We start from the raw sequence: 17,200 nt of genomic DNA on the forward strand, positions 1-17,200 counted from the left end.
AAGGGGAATCTGAAAACACATTTGTACACCTGAAACATGATTCAGCCTTATTTTGGCATTGTTCTTCTATCATTTACAAGCAGAAGAAACTCACTTCTCAGTTACTTTAGCCCTCATTTACTGAAGTTTGTGTATGTCAAGGAGAACAATAAATCCTTTAATGACTCCAGCTACCTGAGAGAGTAAGCCCCTAACATAACCAAAACATGAAAGGATTTATCATAAACTAAATTAAATAATCCAAATTCATCTCATCAATAGATGTGAAGGAACAGGCAGAAGAGAGAAATCAGTTTAGCATGTTAGTAGATCAGGAACTTGCTGTTGTCTTGCAATGCCTTTCTAGTATGTAGATAATAAACCCCAGCATCACCACAGTTTAAATCAATACAAATACAATTATTAAATGATAAAGTGACCGGGGAGGTATATGTGGTGTTGAAATAGCTTTTTACTGTAGAGTCACAAGTGGAATGAATTTGTAGGAACTTGTATCTGTGTAAACTGCATAGGTAAGTGCCTGCAGCATAGGTACACAGAGGTTCTGGGAAGGTGCTCGACAGATCCCAGGACCTGGAGCTGGGGAGTGTGCTGCAGGCAGCGATAGGTATCAGAAGGAGATAGGTGAGAGCCTCGTGAAACAACCAACATAATTATTGGCTTAATACAGCGCCATGAGGTTATACTTTTAAAACTGAATCAGGCTGAAAATATTTAAAGGCAAAAAGGAGAAATAAAGAGGTGCTGGTCCTGGCCTGGCTGTGTCCCTTTCAGGTGACCAGATGACTTGCTGTCCAGTGGAGCTTATTGACAGAGTACAGCTTAACAATTTTGATAAGAAGCCCTGATAAATTTCCTCAAATATTTTCTGTAAGGATTAGAAATTAAGTCTAATCTTCTCTTAATTATGCTGCATGTTTCAAAACTCTGATCTCAATAACACTGTTACATAAAACAAGACCTAATTTACTTAATGGAGCAGGTTATGTAAACCTTCAGTTTTGTTAAGAGAGCTAAAAGTATAAAAAATAATTAAGATGCAATTAATGCTGCCTTGATAGTAGATACAAAGATAACTGAACCCTATCAAAAGAAAATGTTTTTATTTTATTTTTCAAGCAATTACGCTAATGTAATTGCTACTCAATCTTATCTGCTTGATACAAAATCAGGATTTCATTGAACATTCAGAGTGTTGCAGAGGAATATCACCACGGCTTTGCACTCTCTTTGGAAAAATGCCTGTTATTGGTGATCTTATTGCAAGGTCCTACACCTGGGTCGGAGCAATCCCAGACACAGCTACAGGTTGGGCAAAAAGGAAATTCATGGTAGTCCTGCGGAGAAGGACTTGGGGGTGTTAGTCAATGAGAAAATGAACATGAGCCAGCAGTGTGCACTCACAGCCCAGAAAGCTAACCGTATCCTGGGCTGCATCAAGAGGAGCGTGACCAGCAGGTCAAAGGAGGTGATCCTGCCCCTCTACTCTGCTCTCGTGAGACCTCACTTGGAGTATTGTGTTCAGTTCTGGTGTCCTCAACATAAAAAGGACATGGTGCTGTTAGAACATGTCCAGAGGAGGGCCACGAGGATGATCAGAGGACTGGAGCACCTCCTGTACGAAGACAGGCTGAGCAAGTTGGGGCTGTTCAGCCTGGAGAAGAGAAGGCTGCGTGGAGACCTCGTAGCAGCCTTCCAGTATCTGAAGGGGGCCTACAGGGATGCTGGAGAGGGACTATTCATTAGGGACTGTAGTGATAGGACAAGGGGTAATGGGTTGAAACTTAAACAGTAGAGGTTTAGACTGGATATAAGGAAGAAATTCCTTACTGTTAGGGTGGTGAGGTACTGGAATGGATTGCCCAGGGAGGTTGTGAATGCTCCATCCCTGGCAGTGTTCAAGGCCAGGTTGGATGAAGCCTTGGTTGACAATGTTTAGGGTGAGGTGCCCCTGCCCATGGCAGGGGGGTTAGAACTAGATGATCTTAAGGTCCTTTCCAGTCCTAACTATTCTATGATTCTATGATTCTATGATCAGTAAAAACAGTTAACCCTTTTACTGGCACTTCAGACCTAATTGGATACTGTTCAAAGGTCTGAGATGTTAACAAAGGCAACAATCTGGATTGTGGGAAAGAGGTGCTAACTCTTCCTGGATAATCTGCAAGAGCTACCTGAATAGCGAGTGAGGTCCCTAATAAGTAGTTCAAATAATCCTGAGTTATTGGTATAGAAATAGAAGCTGGCTCCTCACCCACAAGATCAATAACTTGAGTGCGACCTTTCATAATCAACTGCGCAAATAGTTCTGGTCTTGTTACAGTAGTCTTTTTGGGTTGAAACAGAAGAAAAATCCATTCTAATATACGCAGCTGACCCTCAGGTAATTGGCCGATAATGCCAAACAGGTGGGTATTCTGAGAACTGGAATTGAGGACAAAGAACAAAATTGGTAGGTCATGGATTCTATGGGAGACCATCCCCGAGCCGATTTTGTCTATGATTTTCTGCAAAGCCTCTTTCTGGACATCAGATAATTTCCGAAGGGTGTTGGCTTCTGTTGCCTGCCCTAACAATAGCATTAATGGCCTAAGTCATCATTAGTGATTCCACAAACAGTTTGAACCCATTGAATGTCTCCCATCAACTTCTGAACATCTGTTAATGTTTCAGTCTTACTTGTTAAAACAACCTTTTGAGGCTTAATTGAACTGCCAGTTATCTGCCACCCCAGATAGTTCCATGGGGCTTGTCGCTGAATTTTTTCAGGGGCAATAGTCAACCCTCTTGTTCGCAATGCTGTGGTAATGGTTGCTAAAATGTCATCTGGTAGATTTTTTGCTGCAAACAGAATGATATCCATATAGTGGTAAATCAACATATCATGATACTCTCTACGCAATGGAGTTAGTGCCCACGCCACATATGTCTGACAAATTGTGGGGGAATTCTTCATACCTTGTGGCAAAATGACCCAATGATATCGCTTTGCCGGCGCCTGTTTGTTGACACTAGGCACCGTAAAGGCAAACTTTTCACAGACCTCTGGATGAAGTTTTATAGTGAAAAAACAGTCTCTCAAATCGATTATCAGTAGTTGCCAGTCCTCTGGAATCATAGTCGGTGAGGGAAGCCCTGGCTGCAGCACACCCATATCCTTCATGACTGCATTAACTGCTCTCAGATCATGTAACAGTCTCCACTTTCCTGATTTTTTAGGGATAGTGAACACTGGGGTGTTCCAGGGACTAGTGGACAGGACTATATGTCCTGTCTGCAATTGCTCGTCCACTTGATGCGCGGATAGACTCCACAACTAGTTAAAGTTGTAAAGTAGGTATGCTTTTATTCAGCGCTGAGGTGCATGGGGATAGCTCCTGCAAAGCATGCACACCACAGGGTTGTTCTCCCTTTACATTTATTCTTTTAAGGTATACATAGACATGAGGTTGCTCAATCCACCTATACATATTTATTATCTATCCCCGCTTCATATTATAATGAGCCGGAAGGTCCTTAGCACCTGCGCAGTGCCCCTTCTGGTCATGGGCAGGGGTCTCAGGATGAAGTAAATGAGTCTTCCTTTTGTGGGTAGAGGTCTACAAGATGAAGTAAATGAGTCTTCCTCTTCTTAAACTTTACACCTTTTAACCTTCAGACATGGCCTTAGGGTTTGGTCAGTGCCCAGTCTGCTTCTTCCTGGCTTCTCAGTAGGACCAAACACCTGTGCTTTTGTCATGGCCTTAAGATTTGGTCAGCGCCCAGTCTGCCTTATCAGTAGAACCAATCATCTGCTTTTGTCCCTTGTCAGTAGAACTAGCATCTGCTTCTCCCCCTCCAGCAGTAATCAATGCCTTGGCAAGATGTCAATGGCAGGTACTTAGGACAGACAATACTTTTGTTTAAGCAAAGGAATTCCTTTAACCCCCTTGTACAATTTCTCTGTATTACCCCCCTGTACATTGGTTACCCCTGTATCACACTAATTCCTGTACTTTTTGCAGCTGTTTGTCTTTAAGCGGACACTGATTTATCCAGACTGGCCTCTCTGTTAGCCAAGTTAATTTCAGGATATGGGGCTGCTCTTCAGTGACCGCACCTAAAAAGGTGATGTAACCAATCTTGTGTGTAATTGACTTAACATGTCTTGTCCTACTAATGCTACAGGGAGGCTCAAAACATATGGCTTTAGGTGTCCCTGCCCATGGCAGGGGGGTTGGAAATGGATGATCTTAAGCTCCTTTCCAACCCTAACTATTCTATGAAAATATGGTTGCGGTACCACCATCAGAGAAGGTACAGCGAATTAAATCCTGACTAATTAATGTCTGTTGACAGCCACCGACCCCCATAATAGAGGTAGGCACTGGATCCAAAGGCCAATGGGAGGGCCAATTATACATCAGGATAACGGTTACGTCTGCTCCAGTATCTAATATAGCGGACAGCTTGACCGATTGCCCATTGCAGTGACTCAAATAAACAATTTCCAGAGGTTTCCCTTTTGAAATTTCCTTGGCTAACAGAACTTCTGGATGATCTGTGGAACCGAAACCACCTGAGCCCCGCTCTCGTTCTCCCTGACATGGTACTTTTGCCTCAAACGGTACCAGTTGCGCGATTTTTTCTCCCTTCGGAATTGTTACTGGAGGGCATAGGGTATACACCATAAGTTTGATATTCCCATGGAAATCTGCATCGCTTAGACCTGGTACAACAAAAATCCCACAGTGCGAGACAGAGGAGTGACCTATTAACAGCACGCTTAGCCCACGACCCAATGGGCCCCACAGCACGGAGTCAACCAGTCTCACCTGTGTATTGAGTAGCGTGATATCTACTGCTGTTGCCAAGTCCACTCCGGCGCTGCCAGCTGTGGCTGAGGTGAGACTGTTGGGGGTCGAGCATGGGCGCTTTAACAGGCTTGCAGCAAGCTGTGAGAAAGTGAACCTCTGACCCCAGGCTGGAAGAGGAAGCGTCAAGGTCAGCAAAACAGGAGCGCAATAACAAGATGCCAGAAGCATGATGTAACGCTAAGCTGAAGCGAAGGTGTGAAACCAATCAGGAGAGGCAAAGTGGAGCGTGTACCTCTCGCGGGCAAAGTGAAGCAGCCAATCAAGTAATGCGTGATTGCGTGTAAGACAGTATATTAAGAGCAGCCTTGTAATCAATAAACGGAGCATTTCGTGAACCTACATCGTATCGGTGTTTTCTCCCCTCCACCTGGCCGCGGCATTCTGGTGACCCCGACGTGATACCAGGAGAGAGAGAGACCGCGGACGAGAGAAGGTGGAGATCCCGGCTGCCCGAGAGAGGCAGGCTGCCCGAGAGAGGCAGGAAAAGAGCTCAAATTACGTGGCCACGGCTGACCGGTGAGTCAGGCAGACTGCGGTCTGGTTCGGGATGGGTTCTGCTGTATCAGCGATAGAAAAGGCTACGATAGAGGGATTGCTATGCGTAGAGAAGAAAACAGGGTACTCGATACCCCGACAGGAACTTGTGGACTTTTTGTTTTGGTGCCGGAAAAGGGGGTTGTTAGAAAATACGGCTCAGTTATTTTCCAAAGATCTATGGCGTAAGATAGGAGAAGAATTGTGGGAGAGCGTTCAGACAGAGCATAAAGGAGCGAAGGAATTAACACGCACTTACCGCTCCATTAAGCTCATGATTGATCAAATGCATGCAGAGGCGGAAATCGCAGCTGCGTCGAAGGGTGCCTTGAGTGAGAGTACGAAAAACTCGGACTTGGGGGAAACGGATTTAATCGAGTGGGGCCCCCTCCCTGATCCAGTGCCCCCCCGTACCTCCCCTGAAAAAACAAAAATTGCTGCACCAGTGCATAAGAAGGGGGAGTTTGATGACTTAATTATCCCCTGGGACCCCTCAGATGAGTTGCCCACGCAACCATCTGCACCCCCTGAGCCAGAACCTATGGAGGTACTGCCCGAAAATGTACCCTTGCCGTCTGACGAACTACAAAAAGAATCGCCTTATGCTGAACTTGTGAAAGAACTAAGGCAACAGCGCCACCAAATGGCAAGGTTAATGATAGCTGTGAAAAATTTAGACAAGGATGGTGATACGGGTAAAAAGAAAGAAATGTATAAAAAAGCCATGGAGGCAATTAAAGAAGGAATCAAGAATATTGAAAGACAGTTGGACCAAAAGGAGAAATTAGACGCCGGGGGACGAGAAGGCATCAAGAGGGCAATTAGACAGGGAGAGCTAACGATTAAAGAAGGTCATGAAAAAATAAAACGCTTGTATGGAGCAGGGGAAGGATTAACAGAAAAAGAAAAAAGAGACTTACAGGATGATTTAGATGAAGGAATGTTAGAGGATGAGAGGGCAAAGAGGTATATCCCTAAAAGAGTAAACGAATATATCCCTACAGATCATTCTTTTGACATGGGGCGGAGATGGAAAGGAGTTATCACACAAGCTAATTTGAATGGGGAGGTTACTTTAGAACTATTAATATCTGCTCCAGTACGGGTTACACAGAATGGAGCAGAATGGACACCTTTAGACTGGAATTTGGTCTCAAAATTACAACAAAGTGTTATGGCCTACGGAGCCACTAATTCGGCTGTACGAAGACAGATGACAGCCTTTATGAAATACCAGGAGCTTGTTCCTGCCGATATTAGATTGCTTATGGAAACTCTCCTAGGGGCTACGGCTTTTACAATGTTTCTGGTAAAGTGGCAGGAACGCTTAGAGCTAAAACAACTAGAGTTTAAGGCTGAAGACTCCAACCTGCTCGAGATTAAGGCTGGAGACTCCAACCTGCTCAAGATTAAGACTGGAGACTCCAACCTACTAGAATTTAAGGCTGAAGATGCCAACCTACTACAGACAGCAACAGAGACAGAGGTTAATGAGGTGCTGAGGAGTACAAGCCCTGAGAAAAATGAAGCATTAGAAGCCCAGCAACAGATGTCCTTGTTTCAGAACCGTATCAGAGAGCAAAATGCACATTTGGAGATGCTGCGTGAGAAAGCACATGACCTGGAAGTACAGCTTGAGTCTTCTCAAAAGAATGCCAAAGATAAAGAAAATACATTTGCCCAAATGGAAGAGAATATGGAAGATACAATTCAACAGCTATGCGAAAGCACGGAAGAAAAAGAACAAGATGTTAAAAGTCTCCAAGATCTAGTGGCATCAGAAAGGTTGTCTGTATTACAATGTGCCCTTTCTGTCCGGGACTCAGAAATAAGAGAATTGAAAAATGAAATAGCTTTATGCAAAATGAAAGAACAACAACATGTTGAAGAACTGACAATCAGCCATGAGAAGGATATTTGCAGACAGTTGGAGAACTTGAGGGCTGAGCTGGAGAAGTGCCACAGAAGGGAAATTGCAGAAGCCAGGCAGGTATATGAAGAAGAAATGGTTTTGAAATATAAGAATGAACTTGAAGAGCTAAAAAGAGAGCTCTGTGCTCTGAATTCTGAAGAGCATGTTCAGACTTTGAATGGCATAATAATTGACTTAAATAAGAGTCTTCATGAGTCTGAAGTTAATAAAGAATCTTTGAGGAAGAGACTTGAGAACCAACAGGAAGACTTTGAGAGAGAAAAATCTGAAATTGAAACTAAATACAAGGGTTTGATTGATGGGCTTAAGTTGCAACTTTCTGATGCAGAAGAGCAGCTCAAGGAAGCTGAGCAATATAAACAAGTAAAACAGTCCTCACGTGGAAAGATTCAGAAACTGAATTATCTCGTCAAGGAATTAAATGAGAAGCAACTTTATGAGGCTAAAGCCACTACAGATGTAAGGCAAAAGCCTGATGAAGACAATGTCTCCAATAAAAAGGTAATGACTTTGAGGGAAAACCAGATTTTACCAGAGATGAGAGCAGAATTTGATGCGATGTGGAATGAGCCACACCAGTTGACAGGTGAAGATGAGCTAGTTCATGAAGAACTAGAGTTCCAGTATGGCTTTGGAGTAGGCTCCTCAAGGGATCCATTAGCAGAAATCAAGAATTCAGAGGTCACAGAGAATAATGAAAACGGTGAAGGTGATGACTCTCTTAAAGTAATTGAGACAAAAATTGAGCAACAACAGGTTTATAGATATGACCCTGAATATCCAGTTATGGTTTTGGTTTATGGATCACAGCAATACAGATCTGCTATTATAGCGCAACAAATTGAAAAACACTTAGCGATCCTAGAATGGGTTTTCCCATCGTATCAGCCTTCTGCATCTGTTACCACGCTCCAGGATTATATTGGGTCCCTATTGTTAAAAGCCAAAGAACGTGTCAGGTTGGTGTTTGGTGTTGATCCTTCTGTATTTGTACTACCTTGGAAAACTACTGATTTAATCCAAGAATGGTCATTATGTTCTATGACCTTTGCTCTTGCAGTTAATGGGGTACAATTGTCAACACATTATCCCTCTCATCCGCTGTTTCAAACAACCTCTATTATAATGAGAGGGCCTATTGTGAAACAAAAACCTATATCAAATGCACTTACTGTATTCACTGATGCCAGTGGACGTACTGGGAAATATGGCTTCGCATGGCAAGACAATCAAAATTGGAAACTAAAGATATGGACTGACACAGGACAATCAGTGCAAATCTTAGAACTACAAGCCATTGTTGAAACCTTAAATTGGTTTTCCTCACAAGCCTTAAATATTGTATCCGATTCAGCATATGCAGTCAGTGTAGTCAATCGTATTGACTGTGCAAAAATAGGTAAAATTGGAACATTGGAAATTGAAGAATTGGTAATTCGCCTAAAGGGTATAATTCAAGAACGTAAGGAGCCCATCTGGTGCTGCCACATGCGAAGTCATACCAACTTACCTGGTATCTTTTCCCAGGGTAATGCTGTAAGAAACGAGAGGACAGCAGACGGTGTCTTAATAAACTATTTGTGGAATCTAGCTAGGGAACTTTTGGAAGAAAAACGAAATGAAGATATTAGGTCTGGCAGCACCTGTGGTTCTGATGGAACAGGGAAGTATGATGTCGCATAACATGGATCATCGGCAAAACATGTGGGTAACATGGGTTAATGAGATAGGGCAGGATTCCTTTTGTTTATCTATAGCAACCCCATCTGATCCATTTCGAACATGTTTGATTGGAGTCCCTCTGGTATCTCACAAGACCTTTATAGATATGGCTGACCACTTCTTCCAACACAGGCTGGCCACCTGTGTTGGAACGAGTGTGCATTTTAGTCAGTATAAAAGCCCAAGCCTCACGTGATGTGAGGGAGGCAGAGCCTCTGTGGGGACGCCCGCTAAGGTTGAGCCTGCCACCTTGCACTGCGATGATGCTTCTTGGAGCTGGTTTCTTAATAGTCTTTACAAGGTCCTTGTGCCACGTCCTGTATGTGGGACTGTGCAGTGGGAGCAATGATTGTCCGGATTTTGTGTTTCAAATATTGTAGTTCTGTGGAGAGTGTATGTGGGATCCCATATATGCATATATGTGTGTTTGTGTGTGTGTGATGAGGGCAGACAGTGTTCTGTATATTTTTTGTTGTCAGGTTCATGTAAAAAGTTTTAACAGGTAGCAGTTCAACATTTTGGGCAAGAAAGGGTCAATGCATAAGTGCAGCAGGTACTTATGGTTGACCACCTAAAAAAAAAAAAAAAAAAAGGGGGGGAGTGTAATGATGGAGCAAACTCCTTGACTGTTAACACTGTACAGTTTACTTCTGCAGCTGCTTTACATCCTTCACAATCTTTCTGATCATTCTGAATCTATTCACAAGAAATTGTTTGAACTTAAAGAAAATACTGTAGAAACAAATCCTATAGACTCTTGGTTAAAATCGTTAGGAATAAGTAGTTGGTTAAGGAGTTTAATCATGATGTTTAGTGGACCAATAATGATTATGTTGTTAATTTTGTTTTTTGGACCTTGTTTGTTACAATGTACTATGCAACGCATGCAGCAGATGACGAACGCCTTATTTGAAAAAAGAGGGGGAGATGTTGGGGGTCGAGCATGGGCGCTTTAACAGGCTTGCAGCAAACTGTGAGAAAGTGAACCTCTGACCCCAGGCTGGAAGAGGAAGCGTCAAGGTCAGCAAAACAGGAGCGCAATAACAAGATGCCAGAAGCATGATGTAACGCTAAGCTGAAGCGAAGGTGTGAAACCAATCAGGAGAGGCAAAGTGGAGCGTGTACCTCTCGCGGGCAAAGTGAAGCAGCCAATCAAGTAATGCGTGATTGCGTGTAAGACAGTATATTAAGAGCAGCCTTGTAATCAATAAACGGAGCATTTCGTGAACCTACATCGTATCGGTGTTTTCTCCCCTCCACCTGGCTGCGGCATGAGACTGTCCAAGCACCCTGCACTTTTGTCTGAGCGCGAGGGCAAGTGCTCGATCTCCCGTTTCCTGGGCCCCTGCATTAGGAGGTATTATGCGTAGCTTTGTTACACTGATTGCACCACTTTCAATTTCCCGGATCAGAATGACATTGCGGTCGAGTGTGTCCCTTCCTCCCACAATTGTAACATCTCTTATCTTTTACCTTTTTTTCTTTCTCTTGCACAAGTGGTTGGACAGCCGCACCAAAAGCCTGAGCCATATAAGCTGCTTGTTGCTTATGGCCCATACGTTCGACCATATCTAATAGCTGGGCAGTGGGAGTTCCTCTAGGTAATACACTTAATATCCACTTAGTCTGATCATTCGCCCCATCAAAGCCCATTATGTCTAGTAATTTCCCCTTCATGTCATCACTGAAATCAGGGTGTCCCCTCAGCGCTTCATACAGCCTGTCTATAAATTGCTGATATGATTCTGTTGGCCCTCGCTTTATTGTTTGAAATCCTGGGGTTTCCTTATCATCTGGCAAAGCAAACCATGCCTTAATAGCCTGCTCTTGTGAGGCAATTAGAACAGCTCTCAACAATTCGGCTTGCCTTTGAGGATCCTCAAGTGGTCCTCTTCCCAACAAAGTGTCTATTGTTACCCCAAGCAAGGGATTGCCTTGCTGCCGGGGTTGATTAGCCACCCGGTAACAAGCAGATTCCCATCTGTTAAAAAAGCTCAGCTGTAAGTGCAGGCTGAGTAATGTCTGAGCTATTAGTCTCGTATCATACGGTGCAAGCGTATATGCTGAGAAAATATGGGCAATAATTGACTGGGTATATGATGATTTTATCCCATATATAGTTACTGCTTGCTTGGCCTCTTTCACTACTTTTATATCCAGAGCTTCCCACTCATACATTCCCTGCAGAGTAGTAACTACAGGGAACGCGGATGGTCTCATAGCCATAAATTCCCCATTCACTACAGCATCCCTAATAAAACCATGCCAATGATATGCTGAATTTTTCCTCCTGCCCTCCCCTTCAACCGGGGTAACACCGCCTGACCTCCCTTTTCAAACCAGACTACAAGAAGGAGGCGCAGGAGCAGAGGAGTCTGCAATTTTAACATTTCCCCCCAAAGTCGATAACTTGTCCAGCTCCTTGTATTTTTTCTTCATCTCTAACTGCCAATGTCCAACATGAATGAGGCGTTTTGATCCCGAGTCAGTGTCGGAGTCAGGCAACGGAGGGTAGAGATCTGGTTCCCATTCTGAATCAGTCGCTCTCGGAACCTCTTTGCCCTCAGGATCATCACTGTCGAATATCCAGTCACCTGTCGCCTTTCTCGGCGGTGGTGGTGGCAGAGGAAGGGGGCACGACCCATCTTAATCGATTCCCTCTTCCCCTTCTGACCTCCAGAGATCCTCGTCGGTGTAGACTTTGGGACAACCAGCAGCGAAAAAACCATTGCTGTTGCATCATTAACCCGAGATCCGGATGGCTCCTCACTTGGCGTGGTGGCCATCAAAACCGAAGCCACTACCGTCCATTCAGACTTCATCTTGGCCAGAGTCTCTTCCACTGACCACCACAAAGTAGCATATTTAGGGGCCTCCTTTGACCCATTACTGATTTCATCCCACAGTGCCTGTCCTATACGTTCCCATGAAGAAACTTCAAATGCTGCCTGCACGCTGGGCAGAAGACCACGGTCTTGGAACCATTTTAACAGCCTTTGTAAGGTGACACTATCTTATTCTAGTCCTCTCTTAGAGAGAATTTGTTGAAGGAGCTTCATTACCGCTTGTTCATCTTTGAATAGCGAGTGTCCCATCTCCTCCCCGGCCACTCACCTGATCAGGGCGAGATCCCAATTTTGCTGCTAGCTGACTTCCGCAGAGCCGAGGCAGCACCGATTTCGGCCGGCTCCTACCCCCTTGTTCCTGATCGGACTTCAAACCCTCTGTGAAGGTTACCGATCTGAGGGTCCCTTGTTTGGGCACCACTTGTTGACGCAGGAGTCCCGGACAACGTGGAGATGATCAGTGTGATCAAGCGATTGCCAAAGTTTATTCCAATACAGTGCTCCTTTTATACCCTTACACCCTTAGGTTTCTTATGTAACAGCCTTGGATACTGAGCTCTAATTGGTTAGTTTAGAGGTTACTACCATTTACAAAGCTAATATTTATAACTTGTTATAATTGCGATTAAATACCTTACTCTAAAAATACAGTGGGAAACTACAACCCTGGCAGAGATCATTCTCTGCACGTTTTCAGTGGAAAATTACAGAGGCCTAACAAGACAATTGACCTTGCTTATGCCTGCCAAGAATCTTCTTACTTTACAGTAACAAGGCTCAGGGTATCGGGATTGCTCAGTATGTGGCCTTGGCTCTTTAAGAACCCCACACCCAGTATGTAAAGTGGGGGCAGTTACCGGGAAAGGCTTGATCACTGCTCTGCTTGGGCTGGGTATTGGTTGGCTGGTGGTGTGCGCTTGTATTGTCTTCCCTTGTTTTTCCCCTTATCATTATTATTATTGGTGGTAGCAGTAGTGATTTGTGTTATACTTTAGTTACTGGACTGTTCTTATCTCAACCCGTGGGAGTTACATTCTTTCGATTCTTCTCCCCATCCCTCTGGGATCTGGGGGAAGAAGGGAGGGTGGAGTGAGGGAGAGTCTGCATAGTTCTGGGTTGCCGGCTGGGCTTAAACCACGACATAATTAACACATCTGTGAGTTGTCCAGTGTCACAGGTAAACTAGAGGTTTTGTGATGGGCAGCCTTGTGACATTTGTTGTCAGATGATATAATGTTGTGGATTTTAGTTCTCTGACCCAGTGTATTCAACAGAATGAGATTCTTCCTTAACTTGATTTTTTTCCTAGGTTTTGTGACTCTAAGTTTCTTTTGTTGTTCAAACATAATTTTTGTGGTACATTATATTAAAATATTTGGCTAGATCAAGATTATGCAGCTTCATGTAACTGATGAAACAGCTATTGTTTTTCACGTCAGAAAAATTGCTACTCTTCCAGATTCCTAACCTATTTCTTTGAGTCAGAAGTAACCTTTCTGAAGTCCTATTTTCATGCTATGTTTTATACTATTTATCTTGAAGCCCTCTATTTGAAGTATTTGAGGATCAGTTAAAAATTTTCAAAATAATCTTCAGATGCAGAAAGATTCTATTTTTCCTTATGTCTTGATACTATTCTAAATAAAGTATTATATGAATCAGAGTAATTCAGTTGTGGGGGTTATTCCATTACTGAATGATAAAAGAAATTCCTCAGGCTTAAACATGTCCAGTGTATTCCTCTCTACTTTTCTTTCTCTGAGATCCAGTGTAATTTGTCTGTATTATTGGAAGTAGATGATGAACCATGTCCAGGAGCAACAATTTAATCATCTCACCCTAACATTAGATTGAGCCATTCATTACTCTGGAATCAGAAAATCAGAATCTACAAGTTCCTGAAGATGGGAACAATTTGTAATCTTGCTTTTCAACCCTGATTCACAGAGGCCAGAGCCAGCAGAATAGATTAGGAGAATAAATTAATACTGCATAAAGATTTTGTGGAGGCTGGCAGGTGAAGAAATGTATTTACCAGTATATGTGGCTTTCTTCTGCAGGAGAACAGAGCTTGCATATTTTCTATGCTTTCTCACTATACAGAGAGGGATACAGGCATTTAAAAAGGAATTAGGATGCTGAGATGCTCAGTCCATGCTGCATTGCTGACTCCCTGCTCTTCACTGTGGAACATGTGCTAAAGAATTCTTTGGGAGTCTTCTGGGTTCTCCAGTACCAGCAGAAAAAAAATAACACTGTTTTATATTTGGGGCACTTTGGTACTGACAAATTCCTTCTCATTTTATCATGCTGCAATCAAGATGACAAAAAAGTGTGTCAACTTGTAGAAACTCCCCCTGAAACCCAACAAAAAACAGGGTCTTTAAAGGAAAAGTTTGGCACACAGAAAGCTCCAAACACAAAAAACTAAACGTCTACCAAAACATTTTTGCTTGTTGTGAGCCTGCCAAAGCAGAACATACTTTCTCAACAGAAAAGCCACATTATGCTAGAAGGAAATGAGCTGCAAGGCACAGGAAAAGGGAACACGAGTGGAAATTTATGGCACCACTGAAAGCAGACACTGTATTGCCAGATCAGGAGTAAGACACTACCAAAGGATGCTACCTTTGTTTTTTTCATCTATCAAGGAAGAAGGAGAGTTTCTGTTGCAGGCTATCTAAACTATTGACATCCACTGCAGAAAGCCCAATGCTTCAGCCTTCTGATCGAAGTCACTGCATCACAGTCAGAATTTTCTACTTTCCTAGAAGAAAGGGGAAAAAATAAAACAACTAGCAAAACTCACCCAAATGAAACCCACCCAAACCACAACCACTAGTCAATGAATACCTGACAGTTAATAACCTGCAAACAGAATTGCTACACATTTGCTCAAGTATCACTGACTTCATCAAGTAAAAAATTAGTTATTTTTGCAAAAGATCTTAATTATGGCCTACTACTGTTCCTGAAGATCATATGGGAAGGATTTGATTGTGTTGATATTTTTTACTTTGGGTTTTTTTTTTTTCTGCTATTTTGGCTCTCACTCTTCATATTGTACATGAAGGACTTCACATGTTGAATTCTCCTGGGTACTGACTGCAGCAGAAAGGCACATGTGGACAAGCAAAACTCTTTTCTAAGTCCAGAAAGACTCAATTAAGAAAAATAAAAAGTTAAGACTTTTTTCTTTTTCTGACAGGAATTTCTAACTAGAGCTCCTTTTGCCTCCCTCCCTAAATTCAGTCTCAGAGGTAAGCCACTAGCCCAGAGAAGATGTGGGATGTCCCTGTATTTTTACCAAGCTTAATTTGAACTTTGTCATGGTTTTCACTTGCAAATGAAACTACAGCTTGACTACAGCTCCCTAAACTCAGGTGAAAGGCTATCCCAAATGATTCTGATGGATAACTGTATGTTGGAGCAGTCTCAAAGAAGACGAAAAAATGCTATCACCCGTGAAACATATCACACCATAAATGTAACTTGTGCAATGCATTTTGGATGGGCATCCCTAGGTTTCTTTCTTTCAAAATGTAGGATCTGATCTTTCTTAGTAGTGTGCACCTCTTTTTCATACTAGGTTTCATACCAAATTATGGACACCCATCAGTTTTAATGTACATATGGAACCTGGACATGTAATTTTCTGTAGTTTTGAATCTGAGCCTAAGCCTCTGGAGTGTATAGAAAAAAATCTTCATGAGTGCCTCAAAAGTGTCTTTGTGGTTTCTCACTAGTAAGGAAGATGTGCCATTTATCTTGAACAAAAATTGACTGCTGCCTTTATTTAACTGTAATTTGCATTTATAAGAGGCCAAGATGTCAAATTACATCTCTCTACTCTCCAGAGCTAGATCCTGAACTACTGCCCTGAAAAAAAAAAAAATCAGTCATGTACATGTAAATACTTTGTGCATTTTGTCATCAACTGCCATGTGGAACTGAATGCTCAAAATATTAGTTAGCAAGGTTTGTAGCAGAGCTATGGAAGACTTTCTTTTCTTGAAACCCTGAGAGAGAGAACCACTGAAATAATCTGTATTACTCTCACAAGTCAGCGAACAAAAGTGTATTCTGAAACTTCAGCTAGCTATAAAAGAGAAATGCTCTCACACAGACTCAGAAAGGGAGAAGATGCTTTCTGCACCACCACTGTTTTCTGTGCCCCCAGGCAGGATCACAAAAATCTGAAAAAATCACCTAAAGATAGGTATGTTTTTATTCTTTCTCACACATTTTTCTTTCTGCTGCAGTTCTGTAACTTGGGTACTACTCCAGAGAAGTCCATTGGGCCTGACTAGGAATGATCACCTAATGATTTGATACATTACTTGATAAAGAGATGGATCTGATGGGTGCCAATTGATTCAATGACCAGTAACCAGTCTCCTTAAGCAATGGCAGCATATGAAACATGATCAGAGAGGATTCATCAAGCAGCTGGTTTAATATCTATCAATTTCCAATAACTAAAGGGGCCAACAAGAAATCTGGAGAGGGACTTAAGGGCATGTAGTGACAGGACAAGGGGAATGGCTTTAAACTAACAGAGGGCAGATTTAGATTAGATATTAGGAAGTTCTTCCCTGTGAGGGTGGGAAGAACCCTTGAAGCAAAGCACTCCCGTGACATTAGAGAAGGCTTCAACCCTTGCACTAGTTCCCAAAAAGTGTAGATTTAAATTAGATATTAGAAAAAATTCTTTCCTGTGAGGGTGGTGAGACACTGGCACTGTTAGAAAAGGATGAAATTTTATGTTAAAAATAATCATATAGAGTGATAGAAGTGATTATATTTGAAAGTTTGTAAATCAATAGAAGGCCTTTATATATATTAAAAATGTTGTAACTTTGCTGTTCTGTATGTGGTGAAGGGAGTATAGGAAAGAATGTACTGTGGGGCTCCTTGAGGAAGTTAGACAAGAACTGCTGCAGGGAAGTGAAAATTGTAAAGATAAGGTAAAAGGCAGGATGCAGGACTGCAGTATAAGGATGTTGAGGCTAAAGCTAAGACAGGAATAAATCCACGGTTAGGAAATCTGAATGTCCAAAAAGGACATACCATAAGCAGTCAAGTGAAGATAAGAGAATGCTGACATCCACATAATAGTTGAGGCCTGAAAGGTGAAAAGGACAGAGCAAGGAAGACTTCTTACTTCATCTGGGGAAGACTTCTTACTTCATCAGGACGAACACCAGAGGGGGCTGTGTGGAGACAGTGTTCTCACAGGAGAATGGATATTGGTACATGAGCTCTGAATAACTCCGAGGGATACAGCAAGGCCATGGGAGGCCCGAGGA

The 17,200-nt window shown here is 42.6% G+C and overlaps 1 protein-coding gene across 1 annotated transcript; it reads left to right on the forward strand.

The window, feature by feature from the left end:
- The first annotated feature begins 5,516 nt into the window (after nt 1-5,516).
- LOC117438255 (uncharacterized) lies at nt 5,517-9,257 on the forward strand. Its single transcript, XM_034073774.1, has 2 exons — nt 5,517-6,774; nt 6,805-9,257. Exons 1-2 carry the CDS (start codon nt 5,665-5,667, stop codon nt 9,004-9,006), a joined length of 3,312 nt encoding a protein of 1,103 aa, XP_033929665.1. The 5' UTR covers nt 5,517-5,664; the 3' UTR covers nt 9,007-9,257.
- Nucleotides 9,258-17,200: the final 7,943 nt, after the last annotated feature.

This window comes from Melopsittacus undulatus, assembly GCF_012275295.1.
Source record: "Melopsittacus undulatus isolate bMelUnd1 chromosome W unlocalized genomic scaffold, bMelUnd1.mat.Z SUPER_W_unloc_3, whole genome shotgun sequence".
In the NCBI taxonomy this organism is placed as follows: Eukaryota; Metazoa; Chordata; class Aves; order Psittaciformes; family Psittaculidae; genus Melopsittacus; species Melopsittacus undulatus.